General features: G+C 41.4%; 3 protein-coding genes across 3 annotated transcripts; 2 read left to right on the top strand and 1 right to left on the bottom strand.

The window, feature by feature from the left end:
- Positions 1-2,943: 2,943 nt before the first annotated feature.
- Positions 2,944-6,807, bottom strand: LOC147442021 (uncharacterized). The gene is made up of 9 exons (XM_086529563.1): positions 5,757-6,807; positions 5,567-5,672; positions 4,930-5,433; positions 4,684-4,815; positions 4,498-4,612; positions 4,052-4,412; positions 3,519-3,955; positions 3,290-3,420; positions 2,944-3,193 (listed from the first exon to the last, which is right to left on the bottom strand). Exons 1-9 carry the CDS (start codon positions 6,805-6,807, stop codon positions 2,944-2,946), a joined length of 3,087 nt encoding a protein of 1,028 aa, XP_086385689.1.
- Positions 6,808-9,231: 2,424 nt separating this feature from the next.
- Positions 9,232-10,013, top strand: LOC147442020 (uncharacterized). The gene is made up of 2 exons (XM_086529562.1): positions 9,232-9,446; positions 9,524-10,013. Exons 1-2 carry the CDS (start codon positions 9,232-9,234, stop codon positions 9,843-9,845), a joined length of 537 nt encoding a protein of 178 aa, XP_086385688.1. The 3' UTR covers positions 9,846-10,013.
- Positions 10,014-10,753: 740 nt separating this feature from the next.
- On the top strand, positions 10,754-11,686 carry LOC147442019 (uncharacterized). The gene has a single exon (XM_086529564.1). It carries the CDS (start codon positions 10,754-10,756, stop codon positions 11,684-11,686), a length of 933 nt encoding a protein of 310 aa, XP_086385690.1.
- Positions 11,687-12,025: the final 339 nt, after the last annotated feature.

Raw genomic sequence — 12,025 nt, 5'->3', positions numbered from 1 at the left:
CAACGTGGATAGGTGTCACATTGGTGAAAGCAAAGTCACTCTCCTTGGTCATGTAATTTCAACAAAAGGAATCAAGGCTGACCCTAGCAAGATTCAGGCCGTGGTATCTTTATCGTCACCCACCACCGCCAAGCAGCTGGTTTCTTTCCTTCAGAAGGTAAGATACTTAAGCAGGTTCATTCACCCGCTATCTCAAGTGGTCCTTCCCCTACAACAACTCACCCAGAGGGATGTCTTCTCATGGAGTGAAGAGAATGAGCAGCAGTTTACTGAGGTAAAGAAAATCCTAGCTAAGCTTCCCACTATTTCACCTCCTAAGTGGGACGAGACATTTTATGTAAACCCTAGTGTGAGAAGTGATACACTCGGAGCAGTGCTAATGCAAAAGGACCCCAAAACTTCTTTCATGTGCCCTATTTACTTCTCTAGTCGTGTCATGACCCCTTCAGAAAAAGGATTTACCGAAGTAGAACAGGGGGTGGCCGTTGAGCGAGCCCATGAGAGCGAGCAACTATTACCATCAAGAATCTAAGTGCAATAGGAGCGAGCGGCATGCACAAAAAATCCTAGTTGGAGGGAGAAGGCAAGTTTGGTGAGAAACCTATATATTGCTCATGAGTTAAATAGAGTAAGACATTCTACATGTCTATAAAAGCTAGAGAGCCATAAAACACTGTAAGAGAGTCAACCAACTCCCAAGTCCATTATATAAAATTTTCATAGAGCGTATTTGGCATATATGTCAACCAAGGCAATGCCAAGCACTAAATCGTTTGTCAATAGCCCTTGACTAACTAAAAACAGCCCTAAGCTTTTTGGCCTTTTTCGTGTTGGGCATATCCCGCAATTAGTGCACTCCATGAGACGACATCCTTGACAAGCAACTCCTCGACCACCTTTTGTGCTTGCTGAGGTAGAGCACATTTGGCATACACGTCGACCAAGGCAATTCCAAGAAAGACATTGTTTTTCAATAGCCCTTGACTAACAATATCATCTGAACTATTTTGCCCATATTAGTATCTTGCGTAATGGCATAGCGGCCGTGAAGATACAAGATTAGGTGATCGCATTTGGAGAGGCGTCCTTGCATTGCATATGCTCAAAACAACCCTAAGCTTCCTCGCCTTTTTCGCTTATGTTGGGCATATCCGTAGTCAATGCACTCCATGAGACGACATCCCAGACAAGATCAGCCACCAAATCAGTCTAAAGTTTTAGCGTTTTTAGCCCAAAAAAACAGCCCCAGATCAGCCCCAAATCTGCCACCGAATCAGCCTAGAAAATTAGCGTTTTTAGACCAAGAAAACAGCCCCAGATCAGCCCCAAATCAGCTACCAAATCAACCTAAAAAATTAGCGTTTTTAGCCCAAAAAAACAGCCCCAGATCAGCCCCAAATCCGCCATCAAAACAGCCCAAAATTACAGCAATTTTTAGCTCCCTGTTTTGGACTTTCCCGTGTTGGGCATATCTCGCAATTAGTGCACTATATGAGATAACATACCTGACAAGCAACTCCTCGACCACCTTTGGTGCTTGCTGAGGTGGAGCACGTTTCGCTTACATGTTGACCAAGGCAATGCCAAGCACGACATCTTTTTCCAGAAATGTTTGCCTAACAATATGATCGAAATTCTTTCACCCATATTAGCCTCTTGCATAATGCCACATGTCTTGAAGATGCAAGCATAGACGATCGCATTTGGAGAGACGTCCTTGCATTGCATATGCTGAAAACAGTCCTAAGCTTCCTCGCCTTCCCCTCTCGTGTTGGGCATATCCCGCAGTCAATGCACTCCATGAGACGACATCCAGACAAGATCGGTCCCTAGTCACCAAATCAGCGCTAAAACTCAACGTTTTTAGCCTCTAAATGATCCATCAAATCAGCCCAGAAAATCAGCGTTTTTAGCTCCTATTCTTGGCCTTTCCTGCGTTGAGAATATCACGGAATCAGTGCATTCCATGAGAAGTCCTCGCATTGCATATGCTAAAAACAGCCCTAAAGCTTTTTGGCCTTTTTCGTGTTGGGCATATCCCGCAATCAGTGCACTCCATGAGACAACATCCCTGACAAGCAACTCCTCGACCACCTTTTGTGCTTGCTGAGATAGAGCACATTTGGCATACACGTCGACCAAGGCAATTCCAAGAAAGACATCGTTTTTCAATAGCCCTTGACTAACAATATCATCTGAACTATTTTGCCCATATTAGTGTCTTGCGTAATGGCATATGCCGTGAAGATGCAAGATTAGGTGATCGCATTTGGAGAGGCGTCCTTGCATTGCATATGCTCAAAACAGCCCTAAGCTTCCTCGCATTTTTCGCTTATGTTGGGCATATCCGTAGTCAATGCACTCCATGAGACGACATCCCAGACAAGATCAGCCCCAAATCAGCCACCAAATCAGCCTAAAGAATTAGCGTTTTTAGCCCAAAAAACAGCCCCAAATCCGCCACCAAATCAGCCTAAAGAATTAGCATTTTTAGCCCCAAAAAACAGCCCCAGATCAGCCCCAAATCCGCCACCAAATCAGCCTACAAAATTAGCAATTTTAGCCTAAAAAAACAGCCCCAGATTAGCCCCAAATCAGCCTAAAGAATTAGCGTTCTTATCCCAAAAAAACAGCACCATCAAACACACGAGTACCATATTCGATTGTTCTTATACAACCATCAAACACACGAGTACCATATTCGACCGTTCTTATACAACCATAAAAGAAAGGTAGTTTTAAAGAAATCTACAACACTGCCAGTGAGTCTAAGTTTGAGCACAATCATCTAAGAGAATAGCAAAAAGAAAATGTGAAGCTTGGCTGGATCCAATCTTCAACTACATTGCGACCCTTTAAAATCAATCCATCTGCAAAAAAATACACAATTGCTTAATACATACCCTCTTGTCAATCAACTTATAATTTTCAACGAACCTACTGCTAACATACCTTGACTCCAAATGGCTTCAACAAGCGATCATATATGCGCTCATCCCTCTCAAACATAATGACATGTCTATCCATGAAGACAACTGCCAAGCCAAGTGTACCCGTGCCAGCAAATATGTCAAGGACTACATCCTGTGGACGGCTAAAAAGTGCGATTATGTACTTCACAAGCTTTTGACCTCTTTGACAACCACCCCTCCATGGCTTTCCTTTCCTCTTTACTAAATCTGCTTCAGGTACTCTGACATTGAATACACATTTTACTTACTTTAATGGCATATATATATATAAATGATGGATTAGGCATATAAACAAGTAAATGATAGAGTCAACTCACATATCGAAGATAAGGTCCTGTCCAAATTGAAGGTCACCACCAAGTTTCAATTCTGGCAACTGATCATGATGTATACGATACACACAAGTTGTCGAACAACGAACAAAAGCAGACAAGATCAAGCAATTCACCTATTCAAATAGAAAGCTTTATGTCATACATGTCATTAAAGAATAGGATGCCACACTAAATTCTATTGCACATTAAATCAAGAATCAATTACTTGTACCTGTGTGACAATGGGTCCCAACCTCTTTCCAATAGGTGGTGTGCATCTCACAACCTGACGATGATATATCTTAAACCCTTTTTGCTTGCCAGCTTGCTCGACTTTCACCCCTTCCTCCATGGTGTACAAACAAACAAAAAACCCCCTATCACTCAAGCATGAGTCTGCAAGCTGAAATGTGGTGTCATACAGGTTATCCACTATCTTGTTCCAAAACGGAACTTTATTGCAAAAGCATCCCTCGACAACCACGTTAGATGGAAAATCTGCAAATATGAGGTCTATGCACAAGTCTAGCTGAGTGCCCTTCACAGCGCCTTGGCTACAATCTACATTGAAGGCCTCTAACACCTCAAGCCCCATTTGCTCTGCTTGTTGGGGATATTCAATAATATGAACAAGCTCTTCAACAGAAATGTTGAAAACGTAAATAGTGCCTACAAATCAAAGCTTTTAGATTTAAGAAAATGTATCAACAATCACAACACTCCATGGATCATATTAGATAGACAAATCAAAGGCATCAACACTACCTGTAGGTTCCAATGTTTCATTGATTATGTCATCATTTTCTCTTAGCCCTCCACTGCTACTTACTCTTTGATGTTGCCCTTGCATCTTGCCATCCTCTATAGCCTTGTTTGCTTGTAATGCCCTATGTATGACTTCCCTACCAAGATTTATATGAAGTGTCTTACGAAATGATGCTGATGCAGTGGATGCTACTACTTGAGAAGTTGCCGTCGTCTCCTCTTCCAGGACACTATTCGTAGTAGTTGTAAGTTGAAGGGCTGCTTTATGTTGCTGAAATAATTCCAACTCCTCATCCGGAACATGGTTCTTAACCATGTCTAGCCACCACGGACACTTGGCTTTCTCTATGGTGGACAAGGACTGCACAATCAACAACTATTATTTAGCATAATCTCCCTATGCGTTAAGAGTTAACATAAAAAATGCAATGTAATGCATCGCTTACCCTTCCAAGCTTCACATCGGAATACATGAACGTAGGGTTATCTGCATATGTCCATACACTTGCCAAGGGGGGCTTCTCATCAAGCATGTGTCGTGCAATCTCCTTGAGTAGCCATCTAAACACACACCAACTACTGAGTACTAGTTTAATGAGGACTAAAAAATTGAACCATACAAATTAACAAACCTATAAACAACTCGACGGGTTGCATTGTGTAATCCAGGTTGCTCATTCATGGCATTGGTCGACTTAATGCCACCTTCCACAACGCGAAATGCTCTATTGAAGTACTTTCTTCGGCAAAGCATGACAAAGTTGTTGAATCGATGTTCCAATGGCAGCCTTACTCGATCAGCATTTTGAATGTCTAGTAATAGACCTAGACCATATTGATTGACTTGCAACCAAAAGCAATACATGTGGAGCCAGTCCCTAACTTTAGCTTTGTCATTGGGAAGGCACTCCAAGGATCGAATTGATACTTGTGAGCTATCTAACAATTTCACAATGTGTGCCTTATCCACATCTGTTATGCAAGCATTTCCAATCATGTTGAGTTTCTCTTCAATCGCAATATGCGCACTCGGTTCATGCCAAGGCAAGGACAGAGTAGCACACCAAAACTTCTCTCCATTTGCAGGATCTGCAATCCTTGCATACTTGGAGGTCTTTCCCCTATAGGTAATCTCCATCTTCTTTATCACCTTGGCCCTACCAGTTTCATCCATTCCCTTAGCCAACTCTTCAATCTTCTGTTCCATGTCATCCTTAAAGAGCAACCATGTCATTATTTGCACAGGGAGTGTAAACCAACTCCTTTTCCCCCGAGATGAAACAACCTGCATTTCTTTCTCCACCCATGCTCTGTCTTCAATAGACAAACCATCCAAGAGAGTAGTCTTGTCTGCCTCTCCTAGCCTTCTCAATTGGAACAACCTATCTCCAAATGTGGTTGGCACATATGCATAATCGTTCATCCTGTAGCATTAAAACAAAAAAGAATATCAATAACTCCAAGACAACAATTAAAATTTTCAAGGAGAATAGTAAATGCCCAACATCATCTTACTTGTTCAATCTTGCCAAGGAAAACATTAATTCCCCCACATCAGTCTTTGCAAACTGCAAAAAGTGGCAGACCACAGAGCAATGTCTAGACAGGTCGTTCTCAAACCCTGTATTGCATAATTGTACAATTATATTAAAATAGTGCAATCAAAACAAAAAAAGTTCATAAAGGAGATTAAGTTAAAGAATACCTTGTCTAATGCATTCCATCCATGCATGCAGACGATTGTTGCCATCCAGGACATGGACCATCTTTCCTTTCAAGTAGGGTCCCCACTCTGTGTCTAAATCAAGGGACCTCTCAAATCTTTCATTAATTGTTTTCCAGCAGTCATCCCAAGAATCTATCCTTTCTTGAGTGATTGGTGTCTCCTCCCCCTCTAGATCAATAATGGAGACAGTAAAGGCTCCCTTGCTCTCAAGATATCCTCCCATCTTAATAAAACTTCTTGTGAGTGATCTTTCGGTGGAAGGGCTAACTTTTCTAATGGCTTCACTAGACAGTAACCTACATAATGGGATCCTAGGGGGTGGTCCAGAAAATGTGACTCTGATTCTTTCAAGGAATGCCTGTGGTGTAGAGATCTCAAGGATCTTACCAAACACCTCTAATTTGTTTCTTCTCCCCCCTGCAAGATTGAAGATATTCTGGCCTTCCGTCACCTCATCATATTGTTGCCCCTCAGTCACCTCATCATCATGTTGCCCCTCAGTCACCTCATCATCATGTTGCCCCTCCTCCTCATCATCTTGCCCCGCAGTCACCTCATCATCATGTTGCCCCTCCTCCTCATCATGTTGCCCCTCAGTCACCTCATCATCACGTTGCCCCTTAGTCACCTGGTCATGTTTCTCAACTACCACCTCCTCACTCTTATCATCTTCCTGAGTTCTCTGAGTATCATCTCCCTGCTCCTCTCTCTCAATAGCAACTTGATCCACTACCTTCTCAACGTTTTCTTGCTCCAAGTCATGAACAATACTATCAACCAGCTCCTCAGCACCACCATTTTCCTCAACATCTTCAACATCCTTTTGACCTACTTGAGAATGCTCTTGATTACCTGCTCTTGCAATTGAACTATTGAAGTTGTCCTGCTTTGATGGTCTACCTCTTCTCTTGTATGTTGCTCCAGAATCCCTTGCACCCTGCACAATTTTCCTTCTCTTAGGCATAGTTACCATACTCATAATATCTGCCTCACACTTACCATCCTCACAATTCGATCTTGTGAAGTGCATAAACACTTTGAAAGAATGAAAATTCTCGATTATATGAAATCTAGTTAAAAGCCATATGAATGACTGAATCGGACACATTGGAAAGGACAACATCAGCCATTAACTAAATTATGGGTAGTTGTGTTGCGTTAGAGTCATTATGGCAAGTTAAAATCATTACGGTCGACACATTTATCACCACGAATCTCGCTCTAGCCATTAACTAAATTATGGGTAGTTGTGGTGTGTTAGAGTCATTATGGCGAGTTGAAATCATTACAGCTGGCACATTTATCACTTTACAAATCTCGCACCACCTCTATACTACCACTTATCATTTTGCTCTTCTCCATTCTCCTGGAGCTTTATGTGAAGAATCTATCTGTTCTTTCTGCAAACATGTAAGTGACTCTGTGTGTGTGTGTGTGTGTGTGTGTGTGTTCTCCATTCGCAGTCACGCTGACCCCTCCTGGCTTTGCTCTCCAGTTCTCCATCGACAACTCACACCTTGCATCTCACGCTGTTTGAGGTGTTAAGGGAGCTTTACTATACACAGTGTCTCTCATAGGAGCTCTCTCTCTCTCTCTCTCTCTGAGCTCTCTCTCTGAGCTCTGTTGCTACCACAAACTAGTAGTGATGCAAGCTTCAACAGTGCTACCACCTGCTCAATACACACAACAACAACTCAATACACACAGCAACAGGAATCTTCCATTCCTCTCACACCTACTCTCAACTCAAATGCTCTCATTTGCTGTCAAATTCACCTTCTCTTTTCTCAGATCTTTAAGCGCGCTCAGCGTGCTTAAAGATTTGAGAAAGATGGTCCTTAAATCAAAAGGTTAAGCTTACGTTTGCTGTTTTCTTGGGGCTTAAGGGGTGGAAGTATTTGGCCAGTGGCGACGTTTGCAAGAGCCTTGCCTTCCTCATGGCGTTGCAAAGGATGGAAACCAGGCAAACAATATGAACGATTAAGAATAAGCAGTGTGCATTTCAAAAGTTGAACATTTGAAGGGCAATAAAAATGTTTTGAAAAGTTAGAATATAATTAAAAAACCAAACTAAATTTCTTCAACCGTTTCTCCAGATTAACGTATTCTTAAACATGTCTCAAGATTAACATTTTTTAAACATTTCTCAGAATTTCATTTTTAAAAAAAAACTGGGATTGATAGTAGTGTTTTTGAATGTCTGTGAAATTATTAACTTTTACAACCATTTCTCTAGATTAACGTTTTTTAAAACATTTCTCAAGATTAACATTTTTTAAGCATTTGTCAGAATTTCATTTAAAAAAAAACTCGGATTGAGAGAGTAGTGTTTTTGAATGAATGTGAAATTGTTAACTTTACAGAGTTGTTGGTACAGATTGACTTGACACGTGTTCAATTTACTCAAAATTATTAACTATGGATATGGTGTTGATCTGATTGAAAGTTCTCTTTTATGCAGGGAAGCTAAAATTTTCTTGCAATCTGTGTTCGAGCAGTCCATCAACATTCCATTCATCCATGGAAAATGCCTCCTTCCCGTCAAGCTCCTGCAAGAGAAGTTGTGTGGTACAACTAGGGTCATTGTCGAGGCTCTTGTTCAGAAGGGACAAGAGTTTAATGTTTTGGCACCTCTTCCCACCTATGCGGGGGTTTATATGGAGGCATACTTCATCTTGGAGGAATCATTATCTAAAAATTACACTGCAAGACTAGAAGACATCTTTCAGACCCCTGAGTCATCTCCAATTGGTCCATCACCTGCACCAATGTAAGTGCATGTAAGGCCAAGATCATTTTGGAAGGTTTGAATTTGAACAATTCTTCACTAATTTTTTTGCTCTCTTGTAGACAAATTGATGATGATGAGGAAAATGAAGATCATGTTGAATTTGATAAGCTAGATGAAGAAACTCTAAATTTTGAGACAACAGTTTCTGCATTCCAGATCATCCGTACACTCCATCCCAATGATGTGCTTCACACTATTATGCAAGAGTGTGAATACAAGGGCAAGGTCAAAGATCTACCAAAAACCTACCAAGAATTCTGCATCTATGAAATGATTGAAGGGAAGGCAATGGAGGGTATGGAGCAAAAGTATGAGGGAAATTTGTGGACAAAACCACAAACTCAGACAAGAACTCAAAAATCTTTTGTCCTTAGGAAGAGTTTTTGTGGAAGGGTTTTCCAATGTATGAATGAGCGATGCTCATTTAGGAGCAGAACTAATCAAACTAACAAGCAACATTGGAATGGTCAGTTGTCCAATCTCCCAAAGAATGGCTGCCTAGCCATGGGGAGCTATGGAAATTTGGAATGCTTTTTTTGCAAGCATGTTCCCATGTGTGTGAAAGATTGTCCAGCACCAGTTTACTACTTTATGCCTAGGGATTCTTGCCATAGTAGGCTATTTATGCACCATGGCAAGCACAAACACATCGTCCCTAAGGGAATGTCTAGAGCATCAATTCGGAACATAAAAGCCTTAGTAGCTAAGGCAGTGACAATGGACAATAGAGCAGGCCCTAGGAAGGTACAAATGATATTGGCTAGAGAGATGGTGCTCAAGGCCTTCACAAATGACAATATTACAAGTGGGGATTTTATAAGTGAGAAGGAGGTCCATGAGATGTCCCAAGAATTGCTTACCCTTGTCAACATGAAGAAGTAAGTTTTCAACTTATAAGCACCAAAACACTTGTATTCTTGAAAAATTGGTTCACCCATGATTATGTATGTTGTAGGGTAAAGCAAATGGTGATGCAGTGTAGAAGGACCACTCGACCAATGGGTGATGGATATGATGCAATTCTTGAACTAAAGAGAAAGTGCCACTTTCAGTTCTTCCATGGCTCTCGATTTCCATTTCAAGCATCAACATCACAAGAGCGGTCCTTCATATTCAAGATGTCTACTACTGGCCCAGGTTCAAGAGTAGATGTGGTCAGAAGGATGGATAGAGATGGACATGAAGACCTCCGATTATCATGGGTTTGTTTTGACCATGTCCATCGAATAGAAGGAGGCTGGCACACAATGGGAGCACATGTTTATGATCACACGTAAGTAACAAATAAGTATTAAAAAATAAATAAGTGGATGTGGATACTAATTGTGTAAACTATTGTATACCTTGGCTCATGGCTTTGTAATGTTATTAGGATTGGAGAGCTTCTAACTATTGCCACATGCGAGTTCAAAGAAGAGGATGAGGAAGCACAAATAATGTTTTGGGAATCTATGAACCAGGTTATGATTGAGCACACAGATAGGTCAGCGAATTTTCAAGGATTCATGTCAGATGAGGCAGGAGCAAATTGGAATGCAGTGAGATATGTGTTCGGGGACAAGAAGGAAATGGTGGGTAGGGAAAGGTCTTGTCTATGGCACTGGGAGGATAATTTGAGGGTGCACACACAGAGGTATATCCACTCCCAGTACCAATCAAAGCATAAAGAGATGTGTGAGAAGTGGAGATTGTCTGAAACAACAGATGCGGCACTCGAGCAATTTCGTAGGATTAGGAGCTGGTGGGCAACAGGCAATACAACAAATAAAAACATACCAAAGCTAGATAGCTGGTTGAGTTGGTGGCATTTCAGGGTTAGCCATTGGGGACATATGATGGTCAAGGATGGGGAGCCCATAATGAATGCATTGATTCCAAGGACCAACCTCTCTCAGAGCAAACATGCAAGTTGGTTGGCTGGAGAGGGTACAAGCAAAAAATTAGTCTTTATGATGCATGTGTCACTGATCTTATTAATGCCTATCTTCAGTGTGCCCGGCGTCTAGCCTTCTTGGATGGTAAATATATTGGAGGGGGGCCAACATTGGAAATTTTAGTTGGCAGAGCCATGTCAAGGATGCAGACTAGTCCATCACCAGCAGCCACCTCTAGGGCAGTGGATGATGCTTCCATGGGTACTCCAATGTTCAATAACAGAGTTAATTTCAAGGGTGAGAAGAGGACAATGCGTGCCAAGCAACCATTAATGGATATGGATACAAGCATTTGTAGCCACAGGCCTGAGTATAATTATGTCACGCAAGATAAGACGTCAAATGCAGCACATGAGCAACCATGCATTGAATTGTTGCAAGCTCTAGAGCAAAATTTCCATGACACAAAGTGGGCTATTCGCAGGATACCAACATCAAGTAGAGTGGAGTGTAACCATTGGACAACTGGTAAGAAGTGTGGATTGAGGCAGAGACCGGGAGACCCAGCTCCATGTTTTTGGAGTGACTGTCAATTATCTTCTTGGCGGAAGCAAAAGTTTTGCTACTTTTGCAACACAGATGTGAGGCATACATGGAGAATGGTCACAAGCATCATACACCCACCAGAATGCACTCCGCATGTTTGGCCTATTGCAAAGGGCACCAAACTCAACATCCAAGAAGCTTGTGAACTTGTGAAGGCAGGATTTGAGATTGGAGTGTCAACGGAATCATTGATCCCCAAAGAAGTGCATCAGAGAGAGCCCCATGCCAACAAAAATGAAGATCAAAATTATCCCTATCGACCAGGGGTATCGAAGGCTGCCTATGCTCAAGTTAATGCAGCATTAGAAATGTCAGCAAAATTGACTGGAAGCCGCATAGAAGTGGAAGGAGAGAAAGAGATTTTTACCATAGAGCTACTGACAGGTCACAGTAGAGCCCCTACATCATGCATAGAAGTTATAATTCAGAATGTCCCATCTTGTTCGTGCATTGATTTTCAAGGCAGGTTGGCAAAAAAAGCATCCTTTCTTGCTTGCAAGCATCTTTATTTTGTGTACTTGATTGTACTTGGACAAGATGTCAACAACAACATACATATCCATCAAGCACGAATTCCAAAGGCCATTCTTAAGGATATGCTAACAAAGGCAGTCAGAATCCAACCTAATCAGCTATAAGGGCTATAGCCTGGGTGATGTCTTATTTTGTTTTTGGAAGGGTAGACAAGATAGAAAAACCTATAGTCTATAGATCACTGCAGTTATTTAGTTCCTCCTACTTAGTGCATTTTGTAACCCACTCAACACCTAATTTTTGAAATGAATCAGCATAAACTTTTTGTAAGAGGTAGGTACTAAAGAATTTTTTTTTCTAGGTTATTCCTTCAAGAATATGATAGATTTCATCCATAACATATTCAAAGAGTTTTGCAAACTTTGCAACTCTACCATGGCACTCTCTCTTGTCTATATTGCAATCTCCATTGCTTTCCAATGGTCAACTTTGAATGGCATGCT

This window comes from Adiantum capillus-veneris, chromosome 14, assembly GCF_014529385.1.
Source record: "Adiantum capillus-veneris isolate H3 chromosome 14, ASM1452938v2, whole genome shotgun sequence".
NCBI lineage: Eukaryota > Viridiplantae > Streptophyta > Polypodiopsida > Polypodiales > Pteridaceae > Adiantum > Adiantum capillus-veneris.
Note: the sequence above shows the minus strand (reverse complement) of the source record. Positions and strands in the feature narration are given on the sequence as shown.

Bases quoted from the DNA above. Each gene is read 5' to 3' on its own strand.
- LOC147442021 (XM_086529563.1), bottom strand. From the start codon at position 6,807: ATGCACTTCACAAGATCGAATTGTGAGGATGGTAAGTGTGAGGCAGAT. The intron at 5,434-5,566 runs GTAAGATGATGT...ATTTGGAGATAG, and splicing joins TCCTTGGCAAGATTGAACAA to GTTGTTCCAATTGAGAAGGC. The intron at 4,816-4,929 runs GGACTGGCTCCA...ACATCGATTCAA, and splicing joins AATGACAAAGCTAAAGTTAG to CAACTTTGTCATGCTTTGCC.
- LOC147442020 (XM_086529562.1), top strand. From the start codon at position 9,232: ATGTCTAGAGCATCAATTCGGAACATAAAAGCCTTAGTAGCTAAGGCA. The intron at 9,447-9,523 runs GTAAGTTTTCAA...TGTATGTTGTAG, and splicing joins ACCCTTGTCAACATGAAGAA to GGTAAAGCAAATGGTGATGC.
- LOC147442019 (XM_086529564.1), top strand. From the start codon at position 10,754: ATGCGTGCCAAGCAACCATTAATGGATATGGATACAAGCATTTGTAGC.